The 13,299-nt window shown below is 33.3% G+C and overlaps 1 protein-coding gene across 1 annotated transcript in view; it reads left to right on the top strand.

Moving 5' to 3' along the window:
* Positions 1–2,569: 2,569 nt before the first annotated feature.
* LOC143232339 (nephrin-like) overlaps positions 2,570–13,299 on the top strand; it is a 137,669-nt gene continuing 126,939 nt past the window's right edge. The window contains exon 1 of the mRNA XM_076467644.1: positions 2,570–2,670. Within this exon, the coding sequence (XP_076323759.1) occupies positions 2,634–2,670 (37 nt within the window). The 5' untranslated portion in view covers positions 2,570–2,633. The remainder of the gene's footprint in view (positions 2,671–13,299) is intronic.

Below are 13,299 nucleotides of genomic sequence, written 5' to 3'. Positions count from 1 at the left end.
AAATAGGATACTCGAAATGGTCGAAACTTGTTTTGTAATAGTGGTCTCAATTTGATTTTGTAGCACTATTTATTTACTGTCTAATGATGTTATAAATGTAGTAGAAAAGAAAGTATTAGCCGACGGCCTCGAATTTTCATAACCATCAAAGAAGTGACAATTTCTAAAATTCATTGGACCTATTGTATTATTGCTTCATAAACTAAACCCAGAACAAAACAAGGGAGATAATGAAATGACTTTTAAACACCTTAAACGTCTGTAAACAATTCTTTATTTACATGCTTACAATTAAACCCCAAATCTAAAAACCTTAGCCCTAGTAACTTAAATTCTCTTAAGAACATTAACTAGAGACATTATCTTCATTAAACCTGACAAAAGTAATAAACTCGTGACCTTAAATTAAACATACAAGGAAACAAAGTTTGAACATTGTGATAGCAAACAAGACTTTCAAAACTTGACAAATTCCCACAGAGACCATAGGAACAGAAACCATAGGAATCAAAGTAAATAAATATTTGTTGGAATCATAAACCGATAATGGGATAGATGAGAAGACCCATTGTCAGATTACACCCTGTGGATCGCATGCCGAAACCCTGTATGAGTTATCCAAAATCCATAAAATAGATTACTCGATAACACCCTTTGTCTCAAATATTGGTTGTTTTATGTCAAATATTTAAAGGAACAACTGCAATATTTCACAACAAATGAATTTAGGCTACAAGACAGTTTTGAATTTAAAGATAAGATTAAGGAACTTAACTTTTATGAAAACAACAATAGAAAAATCTTGATTATTTTTACTAATACCCTGTAAGCAAAAACCATAACCATCTGTTTGGATTAGACTACGAACGAAGTATTTTAAAATGTAATATATCTAATACAAGCATAATTACAATTCCGCTTCTTCAGCTTATAGTAGACGTTCAAACCAGATATTCATGCGTTCTCACTAAACTAAATGATTAGAAGACTGTCCAAGGAACTTCAAGCCTCTAATTTATTAGGCCCAGCATGGCCAGGTGGTTAAAGCACTAGACTCGTAATCTGATGGTCGCAGGCTCGAATCTCCGTCACACCAAACATGCTGGCCCTTTCAGCCATGGTTGCGCTATAATATCACGGTTAATTTAGCAGTGTAACACTAGAGGGAAGGAAGCTAGTCATACACTGCTAAATTAGGAACGACCACCGCAGATAGCCCTTGTGTAACTTTGCGCGAAATTCAAAACCAAACAAAACTAATTTATAAAACATCAGTAGACGATATTTTGTGTCATTCGTAAAAACAAACATGTTCCTGAATTCGCTGATTATGTGAACATTCAAAAATTTCCATCGAAATAAAACAAAATTTCTTCTTAACATTTCTAGACACCGTGGTATAAGCGGGAACAGAATCCCTGTGGGTTTGTAATAGATATCAACAGCATTCACAGAATTATAAATAAACCGTAATAACTTTACTTCACTCAAATTCAAAGAAAAACTTATCCATATTTTATTGCATAGACAAAAGAATATTTAAGCACACACGGACAGTAGGTAACCTTTCCGTTCACAGTTAATTATAGATTGAAGCTTAGACGACTAATAACAAAACGTATTTGAAGATCCTTCCCGTATATTAAAATAATTCAAATCAAATGCGATAAAAACAGCTTTACTTTCAAAATCAAGAATGAAATGGTGAACAGGTTAAAAACCACCAGTGTCATGAGCGCAAGAAATTTTAACTCTTCAAAAATACGTACAAGACATGAACATGTCAAAAAAATTTATAGTCCGGCCATGTATCACATCTTGACAGAATGTGTAAAAAATGCCAAAGTGTAAGGATGACGGAGAACGAACAACAGCTCCGTAACACAGAGATTGTTACTTATCAATAAAGTGACACCGGAACTGAAAGAAAATGCAACAAATCTAGTGTTAGAAATATTAAATATACATAAGTGACTATATAAGCTTCTAAAGAAAAATTACGTCATTCATAATTTCGCCATCTTATGACACATCTGTATTTTGTTAACTAATTATTTCTTGGCGTCGGTATAGAAACCAAAACGTTGTTTACTTTCCATTCAACAGGAGTCGCAGTTAATTAAAGTTTTCAATCCTATAGTTACTGCTACGTTTTTATGAATTTTGCCATAGTATTGTGTTATTTATTCTATTTGATAACATCATATTTAAGCAGATCAAAATGGCATTTATACATAAAAGCTGTTAGCTTTTATAAACTATTCTCTAAGTTACTTGGTTAATAATACGAGACTGGTGTGTCAGGAGATACATGGGCCGCATAAACAATCTAAAATAGTAGCAATGGAAATCGAAACTGTTAAAATAAAACGTAGACAAGATGTACAACTATAAATACTTTGATATTGTCTGCGATATGCGTTAAACAACGTTTTACAACATAATAAACTTAATATACCAGGTTTTCTTTGCAAAATCTGTGTTCACAAACGCGCATCATCAGGTGGCGCTACATGTAAACAGCTAACAAGAGCGGATAAAGAGCGTAGCGTTTATTGCAACGGTTGTAGTCACGCGCTGTGAGTTGTATGGTGCGCGCGAACAGAGAAGCGTGAAACTTTTCCTAGAACACGATGTTGTCTCTACTCTTGTGGCTTTTGTTTTTTGAGGGTGAGTTATTTATTATTAGAATTTAGGCTTCATAAACACTTGGAATTTTTTATCCTTTTATATTTATTATGATTTTTTTTTCCAGCATTATACATTTGATTATCAACAGAAGAAGAGTAATGTGATGTTTTAAAATAAGTTTTCTGTTCAAATATTGTATATGTTAACGAAATTCTGGTCCATTGTAGCTTTCCGGTTTTATTTTCTTTGAAAAGAAGCACTCTACATGAATTTTCTCAAGTAATTTTATATTCAGTATGGAAACACTAATCTTTTTCAGGATATTGAATGTTTGCAGGCAGTTGGGGGAAGACATATGGTAATGTTTTCTCTACTCTAGCAGCAAAATATGCATTATCGACGTCTTTTTCCTGGTGCAACGTAAGATTTTGTCGTATAAAAGTATGATGTGAATAGCAGCTATTGAAGAATCTGTTGGTTGAAAGCAATAAATATAAGACATTTGAAGTATTACAGTGAGAAAAAGAATAAGGGAAAAATGATGTCAAGACGGAAAACCCAAAAATTGACTAGCTATTTTTGCAGCATATAACCACGATAATAACACAAACACACATATACAGGGGCACCTTACGAAATCATAATTAGTCGCTGTTCGCTACAATACAGAATTATCACCTGAATTCAGTGACCTACAGGAAATACGGTGTTAGCACACTGTTCTCTTATAAAGTCACCTAGATTCAAATAATCAATATATTTCTGTTTCTTAGCACACTGTTTCGTGATCCATAACCTACGTAGTGCTAACATACTGTTTTATGACTTATGTACAAAATAGTCAAAAAACACTGTCCTTTGACTTAACTTTTGCACACTTTTATATAAAGCGATGTTAGACGATTTTTGATGAGCTTATTTAAGGTAGTGCTAGAACTTTATGCAACGTACTTTAACATAATACCGTTTAATGAACTTATGTAATATAGTGTAAAAGCACTGTTATATTCTTCACTGAATTATATATATATAATGTAGTGTTAACATATTGGTATAATGTTTAATTTATGTAATGTAGCATTATACAGCTATACCGTTTAACATACTTTATTGTACATAGTATTAGCATACTGTTACACTGTTTAATACACTTTAGGCCTCTGGTGTGACAGCGGTAAGTCTGCGGATTTGCACGCTAAAATCAGTGGTTCGATTCCCCAAAGTGAACACAGCAGATAGCCCAAATTGTCTTTGTTATGAAAAACACACATACACACTTAATACACTTTAGGTAGCTTAGTGCCAGCATACGTTATTCCATTTAATGAATTTCATGTAATGTAGCATTAGCATGTTGTTTAAAAATGTTACCATATTGTTTAATGATTTGTATATAATGTTCGGGTTAGCATATTGTTAGTTTCTGTAATGTAGTATTATCAAACTGTTATACTACAGTTTTAAAGCATTGTTTTATGAGCTCATATCATATTATTTGATGACCTTTATATAATACACTTAACACTCTGCTCTAATGTCTGTGTAATGTTTTTCTTATGTTTTTAAAGTACACCACCCTTTACTTTTTTTGGTGTTATACAAGCTATCAATAACGAAAACTTAAGCTACTTTACTTCATTTCAACTGATGATAAACATTTCCAAAGTCTTTTGCTGTTAAGTCATTTAAATCAGTGTGTTTCATGAATAAATTTATAAAGTAGTACAGAAGAAAACATCGCTAGATGTTCTGTCCTTTCTTTTCTTTTTCCAGGTAAAATGGCATTAACATTCTTTAGTCGAATGGACGCCTCGAGCTGTTTTAAAAATATTAAAATTTGGTTGGAAAGATAGATACTTTTTAAGACCCTTTCTGTCTCCTATAACGTCTGTTCATGGTCATCTATACATTAAAATGATTTCTTTTCATAACTTTTTTCCACAATCCGTCAGTCGTAAGATAAAATAACTGTTTTTTCATGCAAAAATGTATAATTTGAACTGTGTAACAAACAGTACTTTTTAAAGCCAGAGATTGAGCTTATACATAAGAATACAGTTCTAAAACACTACAATACCCGATTTAAGTAAAATATATCTAAAGAGACCCAAAATTTAATGGACTAAAATTTTAAATCGTAGCAAAATATCAATTATTTCTCAGTAATATTTTGCAAAAAAAAAAGAAAAGAGCAAAAGCTATTAGCTTAGTAAAAAAATTATTTGAATCTGGCTTGGCTAGGGTGCTTAACTTGGAACCTGCAAGTTGGGAGTTCGAATCCTGTCACCGAAAATGCTCGCTTTATCAGGCACGGGAGCGTTATAATGTGACGGATAATCTCACTGTCTGTCGATAAAGAGTAACCCACGAATTTATCAGTCTATAATCCAAAATAAGGAAGGCTAGCGTAGAGTAACCCACGAATTTATCAGTCTATAATCCAAAATAAGGGAGGATAGCGTAGACAGCTCTAGAGTATTTTTGGTCGAAATTCAACAAACCAGTAAAATCGAATTATTTCTCTACAGTGTAGTGGTATGGTATGAATGCTGACAAAACTATAATTTTAATCTTTATTTGGCAAGAGTACCTCTTGTAACCCTATTTTCGTGTTAACACCGTTTGAATCATTTTACCATAAGAGCAATTTTTACAACACATTTTTTGCGAACGTCCATTGAATTCTTATTTGGCAAAAATACCTCTTGTAACACAGTTTTACGTGTTAACACCGTTTGGCAAGAGCACCTCTTGTAACACAGTTTTAATTGTTTTCAAATTGCTGTAACAACTTTTGATTCTTTCGATGTTAAAGCACACATACAGAAATCATATCAACAAAAATCGACTAAAATCTTTAACATTTTCGACGATACAAAAAGGAAAAAAAACACGAACATTCGTAGGAGACAATGTTACATTGAAACATTCAAAGATATGTTTATTACAGATGTGGGCATTCAACATAAATATAGATTATCTAGACCTTCTATAAAGTAAATTAACCTCACATTATTTTGAAATCAAACGTAACGTTTTTTAGTAAATGTTACTTGGCACAGTACATGCGTGGTAATAATTCGATACATTATGGGATCATATTATTTACACAATAATTCTCATTTTTAAACCAAACAACGATATATACTTGATTCAAAACTTCAATAAGTAAATACGAATTGACATCAAGAGCGCATAAATCGCTGAAACATTTAAATTGTCATGAAATAATAATTCCAAATAACCACCTAGTAACTAATGATGTCAGATCCACCTTAATATTCATGAATTTATTAACAAACTCTTATGACACTGATATGAAAATACATAATTGATGTGTTTTATCTGATAACGAATCCACCCCTCTCTCTTGTCTATTTTCCCGAGAATGACCTACTGCGAAGATATATATCAATTACCACTAAAGGTGTTTTTTCAGTTTTATGGATTGGTTAATGTTATGAAATTAACGAATACAATAATAAAATGAGGTGTTTGGCTAGAGATGCTAACTGAACAATAGATATTGATATTGAGTTCTACTTACTGACAAGATATTACCTTTTAGGTGTTGTCAGTAGTTTTTTTTTATTTTTTACTGACACGGTGTTTACTCTTTGTTACAACGACATCGGTGGGGAATACAGATGCAAATTTTAGCGATGTTTAGTTTTAACAAAACAAATACGGTAAGAATATACACCTTTTTGTTAATTCCAAGTACACAGTATTTCACAAATAACTGTATGTATTTCAGCAACCTATATATATTCCATATCTTAACTTAACGTACGTAAGCCTAGTTATTATAAGTACCCATTACTATAACTAATCGCAGATTTATCGATTATCAATGTCCGAAGAGGGTATTTCAACAAGTTGTAAAGAGATTCTCCCCAGGTTTTGATATTGAAGTTCGAATATAGATGACCGAAAGTACATTTACTAGACTCACGGTATATTTGTTTGGTGGTTATTTAATACGTTGCTAGACGATAAATCTGAGCCAGTTTCTGCAACCAGATGGCGATGAGGTAGTGTTACGTACGAGAAGTTCCTCATTACGAAGAAAAGGACGTTTATTAAAGTAAAAAATAACACAAATACGTTCATAATAAAATCATTCAACTAACGTATTCCATTTACAATAATCTTGTTACATATGAGAAATCGATTATTTTGGAGAAGCAAAAATTTTATTGAAATAAAATGTATTTCACACAAATCATTTAAAATGTTCTACTTAACGAGTTTCACATATTAAATAATAAAGAATCAAGGTTGTTACATATGCAGCAATTCTTAGTTGTATTGCCTGTGTATGTATCTTACTTTATTCGATTTTTGAACTCCTTCCACAGTTTTTGACAAAACGATTTGCAATTTTTGTGTGCAGACTGTTAGATCTCCCAGCATGAAACAAAAATCTTTGATGGGTTATTGATGGGGCCTCGTAAGTACAGAATGTTTATTTGTTTGCTGTTAACCATAAAGCTATACAATGGGCTGTCTATGTTGGTTCCACTATGGGTTTCAAAACCCGGTTTTTAGAGGTACGTGCCTTTAAACATACAGCTGAGGAACTGGGGGCAAATGGAGAGTCAAAGCGTGGTTGATATTCTCATGTTTAATCGTACGTGACATATTTGAAATTTACCGCTAACATTTAAAAAGCCAGAAAAAAATATACACTCATATTTTGAAAACGTACAAACTTGAGCTCCCATATTAGGGCCCAAGGGTTTTCAATACTTAATGCATGGATTTAGATGAAAAATGAAATAATAATGCAAGAGTTTAGGAGTAACGAAATTTTCGTAGTGCCTAATGTAGGATCGATGGGGAATCTCAGTATTGACTACGCATGTTTGGTTGAAAACTAAAAGGAACAAATAACTGGATGTTCGAAACAAGATGCCCGAAACTATTGCACACCTGTTAGTTCCCGCAAATTTTCACTGATAATTTTCTAGTAAAAATTACTATACAAAGTTTACGTTGCAGTAAAATAAAGCAAGACACTCTTTTTATTAAGTAGGCCAAAAGATCTTGCTTAAATTTTGAGGTCGTTTATTTCAAATGTGTTAAAGCTCGAGAGTTTAGTTTGTTCTGAAAACTACGAAGCTCACAGCGAAGTAGTAGTAGTTCGAAACTTTATGAATGAATGAGAACAAGTTTTACTTAGCGGTATTCTCGAAGTGAGACAATATTTTTATTATTCGCATAAATTATGAATTTTACTGACAAAAACAAAATAGTATAAACTGCTAAGTGACTGTTTTTAAAGTATTATCAACAAATATGGCGCCAAAGATGTAAATTAAAGCAAATTAAAATTTTGTTAAACAAAGGGAACATATAAAAATGTGGAGGAGATATACAATTCTTTACAGGTATGGGTGGCTTCACCCAGTTTTAAGGTTTTATGAACAGACGGTAATCGACGAAACAGCACAAATCTATAAATCAGTAGCGAGGTCTACGTCTATACAATCAAATATAGGAGGTGAAGAACGCTTGCCAATCAATGTTATGACAAGTGTCAATCAATCGGTTAACAACAACAATAACTACAGAATTATCGAACAAACAGGATTCACTTAGTAAAATACAAACTAATATGACCCGGCATAGCCAGGTGGTTAGGGCAAATCTGAGGGTAGCAAGTTGGAATCCCCGTCACACCAAACATGCTCGCTGTAGGGGCGTTACTGTGTGACGGTCAATCACACTATTCGTTGGTAAAATACTAGCCCAAAAGTTGGTGATGGGTCGTGATGACTAGCTATCTTCCCTCTAGTCTTACACTGCTAAATTAAGGACGGCTAGCGCAGATAGCCCTCGTGTAGCTTTGCGCGAAATTCAAAATCAAACGAAACGATACGAACAAATAATACCTTTAGGATTAGAAATTATTCTATGTTTAAGGAACTTGTAGATTATGTGTTATTTTTACATTACATTACAGACAATCGTATGCTTCCACACCTGAATTCTAGATTAAGGAGTTTTGTGTTTCAACAAGTTTGGAAAAAAAACAACTTTATGTTCGCCCATTCTCGAATATATTTTGTTTCAACAAACATAAATTATTTTAATGTTCTGTGTGCAAATTATCAACAATGTTATTTTTCAACAAGTGTAATTTACAAATTATGATGTTTCTGTTTGCTTAGTGTCGAATATGTTTGTTTCAGTAAATACATTTTACAAGTTTAACGTTTACGTTAGCTTAATCTCGAATATATTCTTTCAATGAGTGTTTTATAAGATTTAGCGTTTATGTTTGTTTATTATCAAGTATATTATCTTTCAATTAATATCTGTAAAAAATTAAAACGATTTTACTAATGTATGTTGAGAAACATAGGCTCCTAATTTGGTTTACTGTTTAAAGACATAAGATTATGCTATTATTAAGGCTTAGTTTAATAGGCTTGCAATACACTTACATTATAATTATAATATAGCGCAGTCAGAAAATATACTAATTAAAATTACTATATTTCATTATTTCGTTAGTTGGATATCCTCGATATCAACGGTCTGTCTTATCGTAAGCGCAACGCTGCTTCGCAAGGCTCAACTAGCTTCTTCGGTTAAAATGGGCCTAAATCAATACATCTTGTATTAAAACACATTATCGAATGAAAATGTTTATAACCGGTAAACTCTCTAAACATTCTAGATCGTATACTTGTTATAACAGGGGAAGAAAAGGGGTTCCTATCTTCGTTTGCTGGGAAGGAACAACAAACACTTCTCTTACCTTCATATATTTTGGTACGTTACAATTTCGCCAACCTGAGTTCAATTGTGGTCCAAAACAATGACTCACAATATACAGATAAAAATTCCGAGTAAACGTAATTACTAGAAGTAAAAAGTAGAAAGCTTAAGGTAAAATGATAGATAGGGTAATAGATAGAAGAGTATGTTAACCTCACGGTCAATTGCTTATTTTTACACTCATTTCGCTGGTGATTTTTCTGGTTTATATCATATCTTGGTCACACTGTATCAAAATAAGACCAAACTATGACACGCTTATGTTTCGCATTCTCTAGGCCTATTACGGCCAAGTGTAACGTTAAGGCGCGCGACTCGTAATCTGAGGGTGGCGGGTTCAAATCCCCTTCGCACCAAACACGCTCGCCCTTGCAGCTGTGGGAACGTTCTAATGTGATGGTTAATCCCACTATTCGTTGGTAAAAGAGTAGCCCAAGAGTTGGCGGTGGGTAGTGATAACTAGCTGCCTTCCTTCTAGTCAAATAAGTCCACTGCTAAATTAGGGACGGCTAGCGCAGATAGCCCTCATGCAGCTTTGTGCGAAATTCAAAAACAAACAAACAAAACAAACACATTCTCTAACTTTTGATGAAAAACTTCATCCACCTCTAACTCTACCTCTTCCCCCTCATAAACAGATTCTGTATGCAACCTGATTTACTGAAATGGTAAAATTCAAGAAAATAGTAGTTTTTCATTATAATTATGCCAGTTTAAAATAAAAAAGCCAATTTATTGTTATTTTTAACGGTTTCGAAGATCTAAAATCCATTTGTGTGCCCATAAAGGGCTTTGTTTTTGCAGTGAATTATTTGATTTTGCATGTAGTTCTTCTGTGTCAAAAGGCAAAATTATTTTTATTAGTCGTATGAGATATTGTTATACTTAACTATAACATGTACCATTTTTGAGCGCTTGTTTATAAAAGGCACTTAACAAACTCGAAAATTTCTTTGGAGAGATAAGAAAAGTTTCTAGCTATAATCGCAAAAATACAACAACAATAGAAATAGATTCCAAAGAAATCTTCTTCCTGAGAAACAGTTACTTTTACAGTACAGAAGAATCTTCAGTCCTCTTTGTTGCTCGTTCTTCGACATTGTGTTGAGAGCCCTCCTTCAGCCGAACCATTCAGCTTTGTTGTTCTTATATCTCAAAACCGATATCTATTTCTTGGTACTATCCAGTTTGAATCTCGGTAAATCCTGGCTGATTCATGTATATAAACAGATGAAACAGAAAGAGATATCTCAGCATTTTCAAGGCTACCATAGGACATCCGGCAAGCTCCTGACTTGAGAATAAAAGAAACTTGGTTTTGTGTGTTTCACAAGAAGCAAACGCTAGCACACGTGTATAGAATCCGTCAATGTTGAGGAAGATATTTCAAACACCCGACTTCTGAAAAATAAATAACATTCTTCCTTCTAAGAAAAAAACGAGAAAACTTTCGATAGCAGTTGTGTGCGTTTAATCATTTTGGTCACAGTTGCTGTGGCTGGTGGAATGTGTTAGAAATATTATTTATGTATGCACTGTGAACCTTTTTTAACTCAAACTTCTTTTTTGTTGAAGACTATTAAAGACAACACGGTTCTGTTAGCTTGGTGTTGAGACAGAAGTGTGAAGATCTAGATACGAAGAAGTAAAACACACCTGCTTCTAGGATGTATGCTCACCACGTGTAATTAATGAAGACTCGATATTAGGTGTTTAAATTGTCTCAATATTCATCTATAATTTAATACGTACGGCCTGAACTATAGATTGTTTCTGCTATTAACGAAGTTCGATATTACATGGCACAAAACATCATCGGTAAAGAAACTGTTGTACGTCAGTATTGCCGGCAGCAGGTAACCAAAGAGACCGACGCAGTCTTGCAGACGTCCCATGAGACAGCGTGATCCGAGCTAACCAACTTTCACTGTTATGGAGTATATATAGCTGGAAGTCTACAGTATGGCTTAAAGTAACCTTACAAATATTAAACCTACTATATCTGACTGTGGGAGCTTGCCTCTTCTCATAAATATAATGGGCCAACTTTGAAGGTGGGTCCACCGTTTCTTCATTTTGCCCCACCACCTCCATGGAAATCTTTTTTTTTTATTGGACGCCCAAGTAAAGCACGTTTTCAGCAGAAAATAAAACAAAACAGTAATAATAAGATGAGGGAAAATAAACATACAAAGTTAATCATTGTACCATGTGATAGGAAATGAACACCTGTGTTTTGACAGCATGTGCCATGTGATACAACATTAAAACCTATTTGTTGATTAAATCTGACCCGTAAAACGTTTGCTTGATTTTAACAATATCTGTTATACGAGAGAAAGTGAATAAACATTTACGTAAAATGTCATTGGTTTAGTTTAGTAGAAGAACGCCACTATATGGTTAAAATATAGGTAGAAAAATATATAAAAATAACAAATAAGCTGATAACATCATTTCTAAAAAACGAAAAATAATGGAATAGCCACAACTCAATTTTGGTTTTGTTACCAACGAAGTTTCTTTTATTTTCAAAGAACAGCATTCTAAGCCTTTTATGTGAGGATAAAATATTATAGATATAAAATAAAAATAGAACAATAACCGAGACTGAACTGTGCTCAATGTGGGAGGTCATTTGTTATAGACATGTGAGGTGGACAAAATGAGAAATTTAAAGGAATGAAAAGGGATATAGAAAAAGATTTAACAAAAACTTTTGTGTTTTAGACAGATTCTGCAATAGATATACAGACGTAAAGAATATCCGTGTAGATTTAACTAGCAACGCATGTTTTGTTATCAATCAATCATTAACGTACAATTGTTAACAAAGAGAGTCGAACTTTATGAGGTTTTTGGATAACTGTGTACCTAGCCAAGTTTTTGTTAGTTGTATTTGTGAAATAAATACAAAAACTTATGATAATTTAGTTGGTGCTAACATGAGCTCTTGGCACATAGTAATATGTATAATATCTTGCACAGTTTGATGGGAAAAAAAAACTCTTAAAGAGTAATCTATCAAAATTGAAGATGTACAAGAAAATGTTACTATGTCGAACAATAGGCTATCAAATTTGTTGGAGTGTATATACTTACAGGTGTCGCCAAAATCTCTGTTACTTCTAAAGCGTTTTCAACAAAAGTAAAGGTTGATATAAGACAAGTTGGCTCCTCATTGGACATGGTGAACAGAGACTTCATAACACAATATCTTATGGTGTTTTCTCACAGGAATCTTTATCTTTTAGCAAAATGTGAGTGATATTATTTCGTATCTTGTGACAGATACAATTATTACCACTGAAACTCACCCTTTTTGCTTGTTAAACATATATACATATATATCCGAGGGTAACAAAAAGTCAACGCCTGTTACTGAACAGTGTATGTTATGTGATAGGAGGTGATCACCTGTTTTTAACTTACTATCATGAGATACAATGTAAATTAACTCTCGGAAACGATAAAAATATTATTAAATTTCTCTCATACACATTAGCGAAATTAGTCTGATAGAGTCTTCATGGATGAGGAAAAACGACAAGATTTTGAAAGACGGTTCTGTATGAATCATATCGAGGTCCCGCATGGTCAGGTGGTTTAAGTGTTGAACTAGCATTCTGAAGGTCGCGGGTTCGAATCTCCGTCATACTAAACATGCTCGTTCTTTCATCTGTGCGGGCGTTGGATGTGACGGTCAATAACATCCATAAGAGCAACCCAAGAGTTGGCAGTGGGTGGTGCCTTCTCTTCTAAACTAAGAACGGCTAGGGCAGAGAGCCCTCGTGTAGTTTTACTCTACATAAAAAGACAACTATAAAATACTATTAACAACTTATAACTTTCCCATGATGGTTATAAGAGTAACTGTGA

The sequence above is a fragment of the Tachypleus tridentatus genome, chromosome 11, assembly GCF_004210375.1.
Source record: "Tachypleus tridentatus isolate NWPU-2018 chromosome 11, ASM421037v1, whole genome shotgun sequence".
Classification (NCBI taxonomy): domain Eukaryota; kingdom Metazoa; phylum Arthropoda; class Merostomata; order Xiphosura; family Limulidae; genus Tachypleus; species Tachypleus tridentatus.
The sequence above is the reverse complement of the archived record's forward strand: the minus strand, read 5'-3'. Positions and strand labels throughout refer to the sequence as shown.